Below are 15,871 nucleotides of genomic sequence, written 5' to 3' on the forward strand. Positions count from 1 at the left end.
CCGAATTAGATGTTGATCACATAAATAAATATTTTTTAGATGGTTTGATAACGCAACATATTCTCGTTTGCATGTATTAACGGCTACGAGCTTCACACCGCGTTCGCTTACGCTAAATCAATCGTCTGCGGTGTTGATGGAATACCGTTAAAATTTTTAGAAAAAGCTTTTCCCTTAATAAGTAACCATTTATTACATCTATTTAATAGCGTTACAAAAACCACTGTTTTTCCAGAAAATGTTACTCCAAAACTTATTCCAATACCTAAAGCTGGTGCCTCACTTAATATCGAAAACCCGAGACCCGAGCCATTATTTATCCAAGGCTTTTGATCGAGTTGATCACGAAAAGACGTTGCAAAACTGGAGATGTTGTTCTGATACGCGAATTAGCGCAACACTTAACAAGACTGACAACGCATAAGGTTGAAAAGGTTGTTTATTAGGCGGAACTGATACCAAGGATAAGGAAAGCAACTTGACGATTTCCTGCCGCAATCACCAAATCGACCCAAGACACATGACATATTCTTCCACGGAATACGTAGTGAAGATAAGCAGGAAGAAGACTCGCCGTCGTGGTATAATTCTCACGAAGCGAAGTTCGTTAGTTGTATTTAGTTTAAAAGCCCAATCCCTTCTATTTAGTATTTCATAACATTTATTTCTTTTTTGAAGGTTTTCCTAATGACAGTTAAATTGTATCGTAAGAACATGAGACCACAATCCATTGGCATTATAACACCGTACATAAAACAAGTTAAACATTTGCGCAAACTTTCTTTTGATGCCGACGTAGCAATGCCTAAAATTGGTCCTGTGGAGGAATTCCAAGGAGAGGTATACCTTTCGTAAAATTACACTAATGTCGGAATTAATATTAGTGTTGTTTTCGCTTGGTTTTTTTTAGGAACGCGATATAATATTAATCTCAACAGTGAGATCAAGCAAGGTGCATATACCTAGCGATGTGCACCATGCATTAGGTTTCATTCAAAACGAGGAACGGATTAACGTCGCAATAACTCGACCTCGTTGCCTTCTTATTATATACGGCAACCCCTAGATTCTCATCGGCGCACGATCATAAATTACTGCATCGATAACGATGCCTACCTCGGTTGTGATTTGCCGGCAAAATTGTCTCACTTAGGACTACTATCAGTTCTACAATTTCGACGCCATTCAGCCTCCCACTCTTGTGCCGAAGATAATTGAATTACTTTTAATTATTTAATCAATATAAATTTACTGAATGTTCAGTCCTTAACATTAATTAATAAATAAAAATAAGACTATTTTTTCATTTTCTCATAAAAGTTAATGAATTTTTTTAAATATGCATTGAAACGAACAACGATTAAGTTTACATGTACAGCTTTTCCTTGAGATTTTCTATGCAATATTTTATTATAAACGTGCTTGCAAAATGGTCATTAAATTATAATTGAGATGCATAAATTTAATTAATTTCATACATTACTTGGAGTCGCTTTGTAGTCGCTCTTCACGATCTTTGAAACGCTGAAAACAAAAAAAAACCAAACTAAAATCATTTATAATAATACTTTTGGGATTAAAAAGGATTAGTTTAAAAAATGCATTTCTGAACATTATTTCAAGCTCCGCAAAATGGTTTAACATTGTATAAGAAATAATAGTAATCGCTAGCCCTCTGCCCCTTTCATTGCGAGGGGGGCTTCTTCTCTCCAATTCCGAAGGGAAGCATTAAGGACTTCCATACATACGTCTATACACCTGAACCTGAAAAAAAAGATTTAAGGTTTCACTCCGGCAAGTGCATTTATTTCCTTACATATCCTATATTTTGAATACTTATTGCTTTTTTCTTTCCTTTGTTATACATGGTAAGCTGGGCCAAAATTAGTTTTAAAAAGTTCAAGTTTACTCTATAGATTTTTAAATTTATTTATGATGACTTGCTTTCTGCCTCCACCACCTCTCTACTGGGTGAGGCATCGCCTGGTCGCCCTCCGCGGCATTGGTAGGTGCCGCGCCTAGAAGAATCATTGTTGGCAGTATTCTGTTGATGTCGTCTGTCGGCTTCGGCACGTCTGGAAGTATGTCTATCGATGTTTCTCTATGTCTTTCTACTTCTCTTCTTCGCTTGATGTAGTTGATAGGAACAAGCAGCAAGCACTCGTAGAATATATTTTTTTTAATCAGAACGAAGTAGAATCCAATCGACTAATCTCTTTACAAATCCATTAAAATCCAAATATTTTATTGCGAAAATACTCGCGGAACAAATAACTGTTTACAGAATTTTTAACAATACATAAACAATTTATTTTTTGACGTGCAAGCTTTGTTTTTTCCAAACTAGGTTTGTATTTTGGTAAAATATATATTTCCAGCGACGAAGCGAATTGCAGAGTTCGTCAACGTAGCAACGCCTCAAACAATTCCATTTACTGATGCTCCGTGCAGACAAAACTTTGTCTCAAATATTCCTTTATTGTTCTTAGTAGGTTAGATTCATAAATCAGCGATTTTAGTTCATAGGTTCGACAATTAGTTAGAGTTGATAATTTTCACTGTCTTCGATAACAGCGTGCTTAAACGTTTGATTTGGAAGACGTAGTAAAAGACATATTGGCCGATTCGTAAGGAACAGCTGATTTACGTTAGCCTTGACACGGTTTTATCAAAAAGTGAGAGACTTGATACTGCTTACGATGCTTGCCAAAACCGAGGTAACATTCCCGTAAACGCGTGTAAATTTTAATTTGTGTAGTGAAACTTGAATAGCAAGCGTACATAGTCCATGGAATATATTGCCTTTAAGAAAACAACATTAATGGCGTTATGCTTAATTACATACAGAATTCTCAGCGCCATCTTAGTTCCACAGAGAAGCAGTTCTATATTACTTATCCAGGACTTGTAAATGATGGCAAGTCTATTGCTCTGTTGATAAAAATAAGGAAAAAAGGTAAAAACAAGTAAGAACATCGTAAACGGAGAGGGTCTACAATTAGATACGCTACACCATTTCATGTAATACAATTCATTCACTTTTGTGATAATGCTGTGAAAATTATACCTAATTTTTGCGTAAAAGCACACTTTTCATAGAAGCTTACATATTGAAGGCCTAAAACATCAACGCACGTGAACCCCATTTAGAAAATTTAATTTACTTATTACGTACTCTATTATTTTTCACTTGTTTTCGTCAAAAAAAACTACGAATCAGTCTTACTTGCTATATAATAAGGGCTTTTCATGGGAATACCTACATGTGGTAAAAGCTGCTACAGATCACCAATTTTCTTTAAAAAATATTTAAACAGAAAGTTAGGACCCCAAATACAGACTTACCCGGCCCAAGTTTAATAAAGGTCTAATTTTCATGGGAATACCTATATGTGGTAGGAGCTGTTACAGATCACCAATTTTCTTTAAAAAATATTTAAACAGAAAGTTAGGACCCCAAATATAGACCTACCCGGCCCAAGTTTAATAAAGGTCTAATTTTCAATATTTAATGCTATTAATTTAACAAAAGACCTTATCTCTATTTTTTTGCATTCCGCCCATACAAGAATTCTCGTCTATAGCTTACGGTATATTCAGTATCATTGAATTACGTTGTCGAAACTTTGCACCCCTTCATCAAACAATACTTTTATTAAATTTACCTGATTGACATAATTTGCTTATATGCTTTGTAACGATTTTTGAAAAGTTAGACCACTGATCCATTTTTCTTTGTTCTTAATTTCGCCAAACGTTTCTTATATAAAAGAGAAAAGTTTTGTCTTTAGAGTCCTTTATTCAGTGGACTGAAATAAAAGCACTAGGAAATGAAATCCGTAATGTAAGAATGAAGAAGAAATTATTATTTTTTCGCTAACTCAGAATACACCCATCTAATACTAATCGCTAGAAATTTGTTCATTTTGACATAACACGCACAGCATGCGTGCACAAGCTATGGCTTCTAAATGTCATTTTCGAATAGTTTCAACAAATGGACGGAGAGGCCGACGTATCTACGTTTATTCCGCTTTTTACGGCGACCGACTAATACATACGTCTTATAAGCCTGCCGTACTTGATAGCTTTCAGGACGATAATTCAAATAACTTGGAAGCACTACCAAACCACAAAAATTCTGCTTTGGAAAAGAAACACGTCGCTTTCTAGAATCGTTTCATGTTGATAATTATTTCAGCGTTAGGGTCGCGACTTCATTGTTCATTTACAGTAAGGAAATAAAAGAGTTCAGTGCTGAAAGAGAAATGAATTAAAAGGGTTACCAATCGAGTGATAAAGGGAAGAACGGGAAAGAAATTAAGTCGTTAAGTGGTTATTCACACTTACATATACTGTATAACCGAACAACTGACGTTTGGTGTCGCCATAATAGTGGAAGTTCTGCTGGAACAAAAAGTTGTGAGGGTAAAAGGCTCGCAATGCTCGTTTTGGTCCTACACTTAGACATACGTGTATCATAAGTATTTCATGTAGTTTAAGCTACTTTTACAGATAGTTTTTTTGTCCATATATACTACTATTTAAGTGTGGTTTAGGTTACTTTTAGCGCCTATTAACTTTTCTTATATTTATTATGTGTTAAGGATGGCAGTCATAGGGATGCAGATCGCTCTGTGTGTTTAACGTCTGCACCTGGCTTAATCATGATGCCTTAATCAGACGGGTTGCCTGCAACCATAGGCACTCAATTGAGTTGAGTGACCACCCCCCGGGGGGAGAGACAATCCCCTAATAAGGGGGCCTTTCTTACCCCGAGGTGCGCAGATGGTTCACCGTGTATGGCCGTATGAACCGTCACTCTGGTTAGTGTGAGGCCTAGCTGCACTCGATTGTTCCACTTTGGCTAGGAACTCCCAACCACAACCACCACGAGTACTTCCCGAAGGGCTGCACCCAAGCAGTCAGGACTCACAAATTGATCAACGATATTCGTTCAAAAGGGAAAAATTGCGCTCGCTTCCGCCATAAGGCTTCCACGGCGCCGTTGATCAATTACCACCATTACCCGCAGGCATCCGTGACATCCGTTCAAAAGTATATAGGCAAAAGGGGAAAAAGCCTTCCGTCAAATCCCTTTTTTTAATATTTGCATGTATTAATTCTTAAGAGGGTTGTAGGCCAAAGGGAAGGCCATCCGTCAATTCGTTTTTTTTTTTTGGTATCTTAATGTATCTTAATCTCTCTCGAGAAAAATTTTTATTCCAACGACTTTATGAACAAAGTCATTCATACACCCGCAGGCATACGTGGCTTTGTGAGGCGAGCCTCCTGACCCCCGTGGCTCCTAGTTTATTTTGCAAAGCCTTTGGCATACTTACAACCGTACTTGCATTCGGATTCTCCATACATCCTGGTAGCCAACAACAAGAACTACTTTTCTTCCGTTGCCAGGGGATCACCACTGGGAGGTGAGGGTGTCGGCCATCTATGTCCCCCATTAAAGCATAGTTTATCTCCCCTCATAGGGATGCAATATGCTATAAGTCAGGACCGGAATGAATTACGGAAGAATTGTCAGTCACATATTTCAAATGTAATCAATTATGTGATTGGAAACGCCAATTTAATTTCGAAGATAGGCATAGAGCGGAAGAAGATTGCACACCATCTTCCTTCTGGATCGAACCGTCGTCTGAATAACAACTCCCAAACATAAGTGTAATTCCCCAGGTGAATTATCTATAGAGGCGCCGATTAGACGTAGCTCCTTCGGTTTGCCGTCCAAAGAGATTAAGTATGATAGGCGATAGGCCGAGGTACATAAAGTGTAATCACTCAAACTTCATAAGATTCCTGTGCCTATTTTACCACGTTAGCTCATACGATTAGTCACAGTTTCGTAGAATTCTAAAATAAGATAATAGAAGAAGTACAATTATTTGACCCCCTCGGATATATACTTGGTTGGAAACTATGAAACTGGCGTTGGTATTATGAGTTCGAAAAAAATAAAAAAAAGGGGTACAAGCACATCAACATTTTATAAAATGTGTAAAAAGAATGTCTTTAAAATTTAATTCGTAGTCGACTTGTGTTCTGAGTAGTGCGTGTTTTCTTTTCGTCTACGATTTTTTAATTGTTTTGGCAATTTTGTGTATTTAGCTCGTATCTTTTCAGTGTTTTTGTTTAAACTGGTTATCGCAGATATCGAGGATACCGTATGTGCTTTCGTTTCCTCTATGTATAATAAAAAACAAAAAAAAACAAAAACAATAAAAATAAAATTGAAAACAATTGACGTTTTCCTTTAGTAGTTCCCAATCTTTCTCCAGTGAGTGGTCTTTTCCCAAATTGCTAAATAATAGACAACCATAAGGCGTAATGGCCACGTGGCTGCCAGATAAAAACTCAAATAGGTTTCATCTATTAGCGGACAAATCCCCGCAGAGAAAAAGAAATTAAAAATTCAAACTTTCGGTGTTTCTAATCAGTAACAACACTCCTACTGACAAAAGATATTTTGTATTTCTTCAACTGATACTAGCATAACAATTTCACAAATCTGTCCTTTCGCTATAAAAAAAGCCCTAGATAGCATTACAACATACATAGGCTCTCTCTCGATTCTACGTGATGGTAATTTACTCGTCTTCGCTGGGAATCCGCGTGCAATGAAAAACCTCATAAGTCCGAAATCATTAGCAAATTTATGTCCAATTTCCGCTAAACAAACTTAACTAAGTTAGAGGCGTAATTTATGTGGCGTGCTTAAAACATGTGCCGGAAGACGAAATAGTTCGCGAAATGGGCAATCAAGGAGTGACTGAAATCTATACTATCACTAAATTAAATGACGACGGAAAAACTCGCTCTCCTACAAAAAGGTTTATTTTGACCTTTAATCGCTATGGGTTATCGTAAACTGTTGATGTGGCTTGGTATAAATGTAAAGTGGAACTCTACAGTCCAAATCCCGTAAGATGCAAAAACTGTCAACGCCTGGGTTATACGGCACAAAGATGCAACAGTGCTCTATCTTGTGCTAACAACTGTGGTCTTCCTCCACTTGCTGAAAGCTGTACCCGTAGTTTCTGCTTAAATCGTAATGATCAGCACTCGGCATCGGCATTAGACAAGCAATGCCCAAGTTTTATACAAATGCGTGAACTTCTAAAAATCGAAGCAGAAAATTACTGTGGCATGTGTGAAGCGCGACGCAAGTACCAGGAAATTAATCCATCTGGATGGCAAAGTATTAACAAAAGTAATACCTACGGTGCTGTCGCCTCGCAAATCGAGCCTAATAAGCCTTTAAGTCTAACTCCTTCCAACGAAAAGCCTGTTCTACCATCAACCAAAAATTATATTACGAAACCAGTTCCACCACCCGCCGAAGATAATATTGAAAAAATCAAAACAACAGCAAATATTGAAAAAATTAAAACAACAACACGTATCCTAAAATCTAATAAACTAAATTCCCCAGAATCAACAGCTCTCAACTCTAGTCGATAAATCACAAGTTGTAATGAATCCAATCTCTCATTTCTTAATCAACCTTCAATTTCAAATTATTCACGTGCGCCCACTCGTTGCACTTCCAATCTGCGCAATCACCCAAGTACAGATTATTCTGCTGGTAAGAACAATTTACTCACGCAAAATTCCTATAGCGACCTTTTAGACGGAGACGCTGGTATGTCAACTTAACCCACCTACCACTCCGTCTCCATGTTACTACAATTAAATAAAGTTTTTAAAATTCTACAACGGAACGTTAAGCGACTTATTGATAATTTTCATACTCCAAACAAACAGTTGGTGTTTTTACAGGATCAAGTCTACCTCACAAACGCATAAATTTAAGCTCAAACATAAAAGTCGTAACGATACAAATAATTTTAAACATAAAATGTACAGTGCTTTCGCTCTATATCCCACCTTTGCAATCGTTTTCCCAGCAAGAACCCCATAATTTATTCTCCGTGCTATATAATATGGTCTTCTTGACTAGCCAAATACCATGCACGTGGAAACTGGCAGCAGTTGTTCCAATTCTTAAGTCAAAAAATGTCTCCATCGCATCGGATTATCGCCCAATCTCTCCTTTATTTTGGCTCTCAAAGGTATTGGAAAAGATTATGGAATGTAGATTATCTTGGTTTCTTGAGTTCAAGAACCTGATTACAAAGCAACAAGTTGGTTTTCAGCGAGGTAGAGGGTACATTGACGCTCTTTTACGTATTGATTATTTTACAAGCAAAACAATTTCCGAACGGAATCATGTAAGGATTCTCTGAAATGATTTTGAAGAAGCATTTGACAGAGTTGATCTTAATGGAAGAAATCATGGAATGTTGGACCCAAATTCTTCAACTACATCAAATCATTTATGTCGCATCGGCGGTTTCCTTTCCGCGAATGAATGGTATTCCGCAAGGATCTCCTCTTTCTGTCACGCTTTTCCAGATCGCCTTCAACGAAATTAGCAAAATTCTTTGCCGTGTACCGAGAGTCGAACATTGTCTCTACGCGGACGATGTGTACATGTTTACAAAATAAAAAGATACCTCCATGGATTTTCAAAGACTGCTGTTTTGGCTGTCTATGCACAAGAAAGAAGATACCTCATTACGTCTTCAGGAATCTAATAGCTGAAAAAACCCAAGTACTGGAGAGTAACGATTGGTCTTTTATACATAGACGACTCAAAATTTTCTGATCTGCCACCTGCTTGTGCCGTGGTGTATGCGTCAGGACAAATTCTTCTCAATCAAGTGTGTTTTTATCATCCATCGCGATTCAACAACGATTTCTGTCAAACTGAGCAAGGTAGTAACACTTTCCGCGTTAGGCGCTTTTTTCGTACCGTACCTCCACCTGAAGCCCAAAAAGTTATATTCTGTACGCGTTAGTACAATAACTTATTGTGTCGCATAACACTTAAAGATAATATTTTCAGAAGTTTATTCCTCACCTTGTCAATACTCTTTCTTAAGTTCAAACAACGGCGAGAACACACTCGACATTCTACTACTATGTACGAGATTCTAAATACATTTACATCACTGCCATATTACTGATTACACTATCGTCGAATATTGATAAAATTATCAACAAAGCAGGCGATTCTTTTTTTTTGTTAATTATGAACACAGAAAAGATAGAACTTTTACTTTTATTTGTCAGTTGGTTTTTATCTGCAATCATTAATAAACAAGTTTACTCTCTTTCCAATTCACTAAGTCAGTTCGATGGATGTGTTCAAATAATTAAAATCGAAGTTTGTTAATAAACTAAACGATACATATAAGCAAAGTATGTGTGATCACCGCTTATACCGAAGACAAATGGTAAAATATTAATTGAAATTCTACGGAATGTTGGAAAATTTAAAATCTTTAACACTTTTTTTCTATTAAGAGATATCACGTTATTAAAGTGATTACGCCTAAATTAAAGCCTGCTAAACAAAGCCATGTCGACAAAATTATAGCCCTGTCGTATCGTCTTAGAGATGCTCATGTTATATGGCAAACGGCTGAAAAAGCATCGTTGATAAACAACGCATACACCACATGGAAATTTTGCGTACTACTGCATAAAGTCTTGCGTCTGGGGCCAAAAGAAGTTATTCGTGATTCTTCAGATTATTTTTCTCTAATTCAATCAAGTTTGATACGTTGGGAAAAGCAAAACAATTTAATCTATTGTTGCATTGCGGCATATTGGAAAGTCTTGTATGGAAGAATTTGGTTTTTGTGCAACTACGAGAACTTTACAAACAAATTAGATTGTGACCTATCGCACATCGATGACTATGGTGAAAACTGTCGGTAATTATTGCAGCTTGATATTTTTTCTTCGCTAATGTTTTTCTCACTTTTTTTCTCGCAACTTTCCCAGTATTTCATTACTGTCGCATATATTTGCTTATCAAGAGCATTTAAATGAGCTGCTATTCACCGTTTTGTCTGCACTGGATGTACAAAATCTTAATAACTCTGGTGATTGTCGTCAAACTTTTTTTTTAGCTCAAGCTTTGCCTAGTGCAGTATCTGATAGCGATACTCTTTATGGTTATGCATTCCTTCTAGTGAAAAATTTACGCCCCCAGTTATCCCCAGACACCTCTTCCGATTTATGTAGACGATTTTGTTCGCTATATACAATAGTACAAGAAATTTTTGATCAAATTACTTTTATGCAAATGAATTTTGGAAATCTGTTGGATTTACCTAAATTTACAACCACACTATGTTTAGATATGCCTAAACTAACTTTGCAAGAACCTACAGCTCCTTCATTAATGGATTGCTAATGTGTGAAAAGCTAAATGAAAAAACCTCACTAATAAAATTTCAGAAAGCGGCCTCTTTTCTGTTTTGTCTTAATAAAACCATATTGTTAAATATATGAATAATATATATATATACATATATTCAAATGAATCTGACAGATGTAAAAGTTATATATATTGTAGCGTACTTTTTGATTTTTGTTAATTTTTCGATAGTTTGTAAGAAGAAATTCAATTTTTGAAACAAAATTTTATTTGGAAAATAAAAAAAAAGGGTCGGTTACTACCGGCATTAAGTTTGACACAAATTTCATTTCATTTATTAAATAAAAGGCAAGTTATGTGCAGCCAAATATAAAGATTTTAATGCACAACGGCTTACATTTTTCTGCCAAAAAGCCTACATTCATAACATAATTAAATTACATATATAATACACACACTATAACTTGAGTTTACAAAGAATACAAAGTTCAAGACTACCTGAACGTTCGCAAAACATCACCAAAAGTCGTTGCGGACAGATTGGCGATTCTATTAGAACCTTAATAGGATTAGAAAATAACGTCTAAATCTTTAACTTTATATATTTTCGAGGATGTAGTTATCGATATTGACATATGTAGGCAACATATTAATCTACACAAATGGCAACTTCTTAATTTCATTGATATTCCATTGTCTCAACGCCATGTATATAAATTAAGTGGGTAAAATTTTAGAGATCTGTCATCCTTCATTTGACTAAGACAGAGTTGACAGAGTTACCGAGATAATATAAAATACTGAAAGAAAACTAGTATTCCATCTGTCAACTTAGATGTATTTTTCAATGAATTATTCCGTCAAAACCTACTTCAATACAACCACACTGTAACGGCAGACTGCTTGAACTTTGCTTTGTCAATTTCCCGAATATAGTTGTTGCCTTGAGTTTAGTTGAATAACTCCAACTTGTTAGATCCCTCTAGCTAAAATATGTATATATATGTATATGGTTTTAATGAAGGTATTATTATGCAGCTTAGATCTCATCTTTCGCCTATTAAGCTTGATTTTTCAGCTGGGAGTATGGAAACCAACCCTAATATCCTCTTTCAGTAATGTGTTAAGCGTAGTTATTACCGTTTTCGTTCCGATTAGGCAACCGCTCCTTCGAAGCACTTGCCCTCCATGGTTTAATAAAGTAATTAACTAATATAGAAATAGGAGAAAGAATCTTTTCAAAGATAATGTATGTAGCATTATTTCAGTTATTTTTCTGTAAAATATAGATTCAATTACCTCAATCATCAAAGTTCCTTCAGACGGTAAAATTCTCATTTCTTAATAATCCTAAATATTTTTATAAAATTGCTAACTAAAAGTCTTTATACACTTCTCGTCCATCTATTCATTGCATAATACTTCCAACGAAATTGCTTTGTTTTTCCAATTCGAAACTCGATTTCGATTCCAAATTTAGTCGCTTTAGAAAATGACCTATTACAAGGTTTAAAGTCACTTAAATATTGTTCTGAACTTGAGCCTATAGCTCCATGTCTAAATGGAATTACAATCTCGTCAAAGTGTAACGTATAATCCCTAGGCGAACTCCTCCGCTTATACGTTTTGAGCAGCAGGTTTTTTTATTCCTGGCCACATGTCGGAATGCAGAAATAAGTACGGTACCATCAAACAACGGTGAGGAAAGCAATCGAAAATAGAAGCTACGAAGGCGTGCTACCGCTAGACATGGAAAAGTCCTTATGAAAATCTGACTTGATGGTCTACTTTTCATAAATATATAACTGCTTCAATCCTATCTGCAAAAGAGATATTCCCGAAAATTAAAGGACTAACACATATAAAACCTAGGTGAGAGTGCCTTTTCGAGTGAAACACCCAATACAATACAAATACAAAATTTTACGATTGTTGGGAACATTTTAACTGTAGCGTCTACAGATGACTGCAGCCATATTCGCCTGCAGCTATGATCCCAAAAATTATTTCAGTAAATCAAAAAAATCGCCTCAACAAAAGTTCACTTTGGCTGGACAAACAATTTGAAAACACAGGCTGAAAAATGTACACACACAACGCTCACGCCATTGTGATACCTCGATTTACAAATCAAAAACTAACATGGAAAGAAGGAAAGGAAAAGCTTTACGTTACCAGCTCAGCTCAAAACCCAGAGGCGTTTATAGCCTAAATAATCCAAATACCAAAAATTTAAAGAATAATGTCATATTATATAAGAGTATCTTCAAATAATTTCCTCTTTCTTAACTGAACGCGTGGACACATTAAAAGTTGGAGGGGACCATACATATGGCTGAAGGGAGAACAAAATTGGAAGAAAACAGTAACAAAACTAGCCAAAATGACCTTTAAGCTTCACTTCAAATCAAATTCAACGGTTTTATGCTTAACAGGCTACTTTATAGGCTTAATAATCATATAGCCTTCCTTCTACTAAATGAATCGAATAAAATAAGAATGTCTAGTCAGTAGACACAATGATTGATCTAAAAGCTGATAAAAATATTTGCCCTGCAAACACTCTAGAACAGGTGTGCAGTTTGCCGTTGATAAATTAGCTGCACGTATAAGACGATCGCCTTGACACCCGATTTCTCTTCTACTTTCGTGTTAGCATGATGCAATGAAGTAACCGTAGAGAATAAAACAATTAGTTAACCACAGATATATGGAACGCACTGATGTGTAATTATAAGTAAAACATAACGCGTAACTCACCCCTACCAATGGAAAGTGAAAGCAAACATATAAAAAAAAGAAGACGATTAAGCAAAACAACTACATAATTTTGAATGACATGCAACATAATCCAAGTACACGCGCAAGAATGGAAAAATAAAATCAATTGTGTGAATAAACTTAAAGGTAACACAAAAAGATTACACTGCTACGGTTGCGAGTACTACAGTTATATCATCAGGTTTACCGCCCGTGGCATGTATATTATTGCGTCTGGCATTAATTGCAAACGGCGACATGAAGTCCTTATCAAATGACAATGCGCGAGCTATTGCCGCCAGCGAGTTCGCAGTCATTTGTAATTTAACAGGATCAGTAACACCTTCAACTTCTTTTAATATTTCCACCAGCAATGTTTCGGGAATATTATCGAAAACGCCATCTGTAGCGACTAAAATGACATCGCCAACCAGGACGGGAAAGCTTAGCGTATTTGCAGAGTGGGGACTGTCGCTTAACACTCTGTGATGGCAACCGGGCGGCGGCATTGACAGCTGAAAAGGCGTATTGAAATAATGTTGCTGCTCTTCTGATTTATGAACAATTCGGCCTTTGCGTACTACTAGAAAACCGCTATCTCCTATGTTTGCCGTATAAACAGTACCACTCTCGCGATCGAGTACAAGCACACAAGCTGTGCTGCTGCCTATAATTGGTTTCTCTTGTTCTAACAATTCGCAATAACTAAAGGACAGCAGGTTAACAGGCCGTTGGGGATTGAAGTCAACACAGTGCACTAAACGTTCGCACGTTTTCATAAGAAATGATGAAAATTCACCAGAATCAACACCATAAATACGCCAACCGCCAACGCCATCAGCAACGCCCAAAACATCTGCGGTGGGAGTTGAAGTTGTGAACCATGAGTCTTCACCATATTTGCCCGGTTTGTAGTTTGACGTCAGAAAATCTTTTGGGAAACCACAAACAACAGATATAAAGTACGGTCTCGATTTATGTCCAGCGCTGTTCGAAATCACATGAGTGGCGGCCTCCAATAATGCGGAAAATCTGCTACACAAAAATCTGCGTGATATTAATTTAGAACTCTGGCCGAGAGAATACATTCTGTTCTATAAATATGTGCGCAACAAGAAGGATTCTTATCTAAAGGTTTTGAAATTGATGAATCCGCAAAGTTTGTAACCTTAATCTTCAAGCAATTTCACGTTCTCCTTTTATCCTTTCGTAACACTTCAAGTACTGCTGATCGAAAATTTTCCTTTTTCTTTTTTGAAATAATTAAAATTTATTTTGGGAACCAAAGTTTTCGCGTTTCTTCGTTTCTGCCTTCAAATATTACTCTCAACTTTTTCTTCATGTCAAAAAAAAACGCAAGGTATAAAACATGAACAAATAAAAATTAACCCTTTTATTTTATACTCACCACATGAGGTAAATTCCATTTGTCAAAGTTTTGTGGTGCTCTCAAGGCTTCACATTATGTATGCAAGTCGTATGCCGAAGTCAAGCACTTGTTTTAATTATAAAAAGGTGCCGTCCTTTTAAATGCTTAAGCTTTTCCTTTGTCAGAAGAATCACATTCGGAACAACTAATCCTACGGACATCCTGATACCCACAGAACGCAATATTAATTTACTATATTACTTTATGGAGACTACTAGATTCAATATCTAATTTTTTTTTCTAAAATAGAGCCGATAGCCTGCGTTTCTAGCGCTCTTTCATTTTGGTTACCGTAGCACTTGTATAGTAATAATTTTAATTAACATATAATCGAAATTACGAGTAATTCCGGAATTGTTTCCACGATCACCTTTGGAAATATTGATCGACCGATTTGTTAATTATTGGTATTCCTTAAAAAAAAAAATAAATGAAAACACCATGCTCAGAAAAGAAACGGTCAAAAATTTTTCGAACGGACCGAATAACTTCTCTAGTAAGTATGTTGCTCGAGAATTGATATTGTCGGCCAACTAATCTAAAAAAAATAACGCTCAAACTTTCTCATGTTTGTTTATCGGAGCAGGTCTGTAACAAACCTGCTTAGATAATAGTAATAGTTGTGACTGTAGCGAACCCACGGAAACATCCAACGTATTCCTTTATTATACCTCAGGTATTGCCCTGAAGGACGGTCTTATGAGTTCAGGATAAATCCTAGGCGTTCCACTGTTGTCTCTACAGCTTGTTACTCTACTCCAGGATTTCTAAGTGATTATTATTTTTTAGCACAGCTCCTATCTACTTCGCCTTTCCGACATTCACTATACTACAATAACATTTTTTTATTTTTATATTTATATTTACATTTACTTGCCAAGCATTTTGCAATAATGGGCAAATGGAATAACATAACACGACTGGAGTAAAAGTGCCTAATAAGCTTTTACTCCATTCGACTTCTTCGCCTTCTCGCCTCATTCTTTATTACAGTTTTAATATTGAATCTAATCAATGAACACAAGGAGCCTCTGAAAAATTTGAATAACAAAATGACTTTTTGTACGCCTCAGATACAAAAGTCTAACATTCTAGAATCTACAAAAGTACATTTTCCTAAGTGACATTATTTATAAATTGTGCCACATTTTAGCAGCGGCTTTCATAAGTCAGCTGAAGTGCGTGCAACATGTGTGCTGCAATTATTAAATAGGATTATTAACCTTACGTAAGATGTTGCCTTCACAGCATTGTTAATATTTTCAATAGAATCCATCTTTTTTTTGCTTTTAAAATATTTTTATTAAAAATAAAGAAAAACGTGCATTTGATGGTGTAAGTACAAAAGGAAAGATGAGGTTCGTTCACTCTTTCATTTTTAATGGTATTGTCCTCGACTTACTCGCCTTCTGGGCTTATTACACTTAAGCAAT

The 15,871-nt window shown here is 36.1% G+C and overlaps 2 protein-coding genes across 2 annotated transcripts; one reads left to right on the forward strand and one right to left on the reverse strand.

Annotated features, from left to right (window-relative positions):
* The first annotated feature begins 9,197 nt into the window (after positions 1 to 9,197).
* LOC119639053 (huntington interacting protein related 1-like) lies at positions 9,198 to 10,285 on the forward strand. The gene is made up of 3 exons (XM_038036222.1): positions 9,198 to 9,317; positions 9,388 to 9,800; positions 9,871 to 10,285. The coding sequence occupies exons 1-3, from the start codon at positions 9,285 to 9,287 to the stop codon at positions 10,283 to 10,285; spliced, it is 861 nt and encodes a 286-aa protein (XP_037892150.1). The 5' UTR covers positions 9,198 to 9,284.
* A 2,885-nt stretch (positions 10,286 to 13,170) lies between these two features.
* Positions 13,171 to 14,097, reverse strand: LOC119638972 (protein phosphatase PTC7 homolog). The gene has a single exon (XM_038036133.1). The coding sequence runs from the start codon at positions 14,095 to 14,097 to the stop codon at positions 13,171 to 13,173; it is 927 nt and encodes a 308-aa protein (XP_037892061.1).
* Positions 14,098 to 15,871: the final 1,774 nt, after the last annotated feature.

This window comes from Glossina fuscipes, unplaced genomic scaffold (genome assembly GCF_014805625.2).
Source record: "Glossina fuscipes isolate IAEA_lab_2018 unplaced genomic scaffold, Yale_Gfus_2 111, whole genome shotgun sequence".
Classification (NCBI taxonomy): Eukaryota; Metazoa; Arthropoda; class Insecta; order Diptera; family Glossinidae; genus Glossina; species Glossina fuscipes.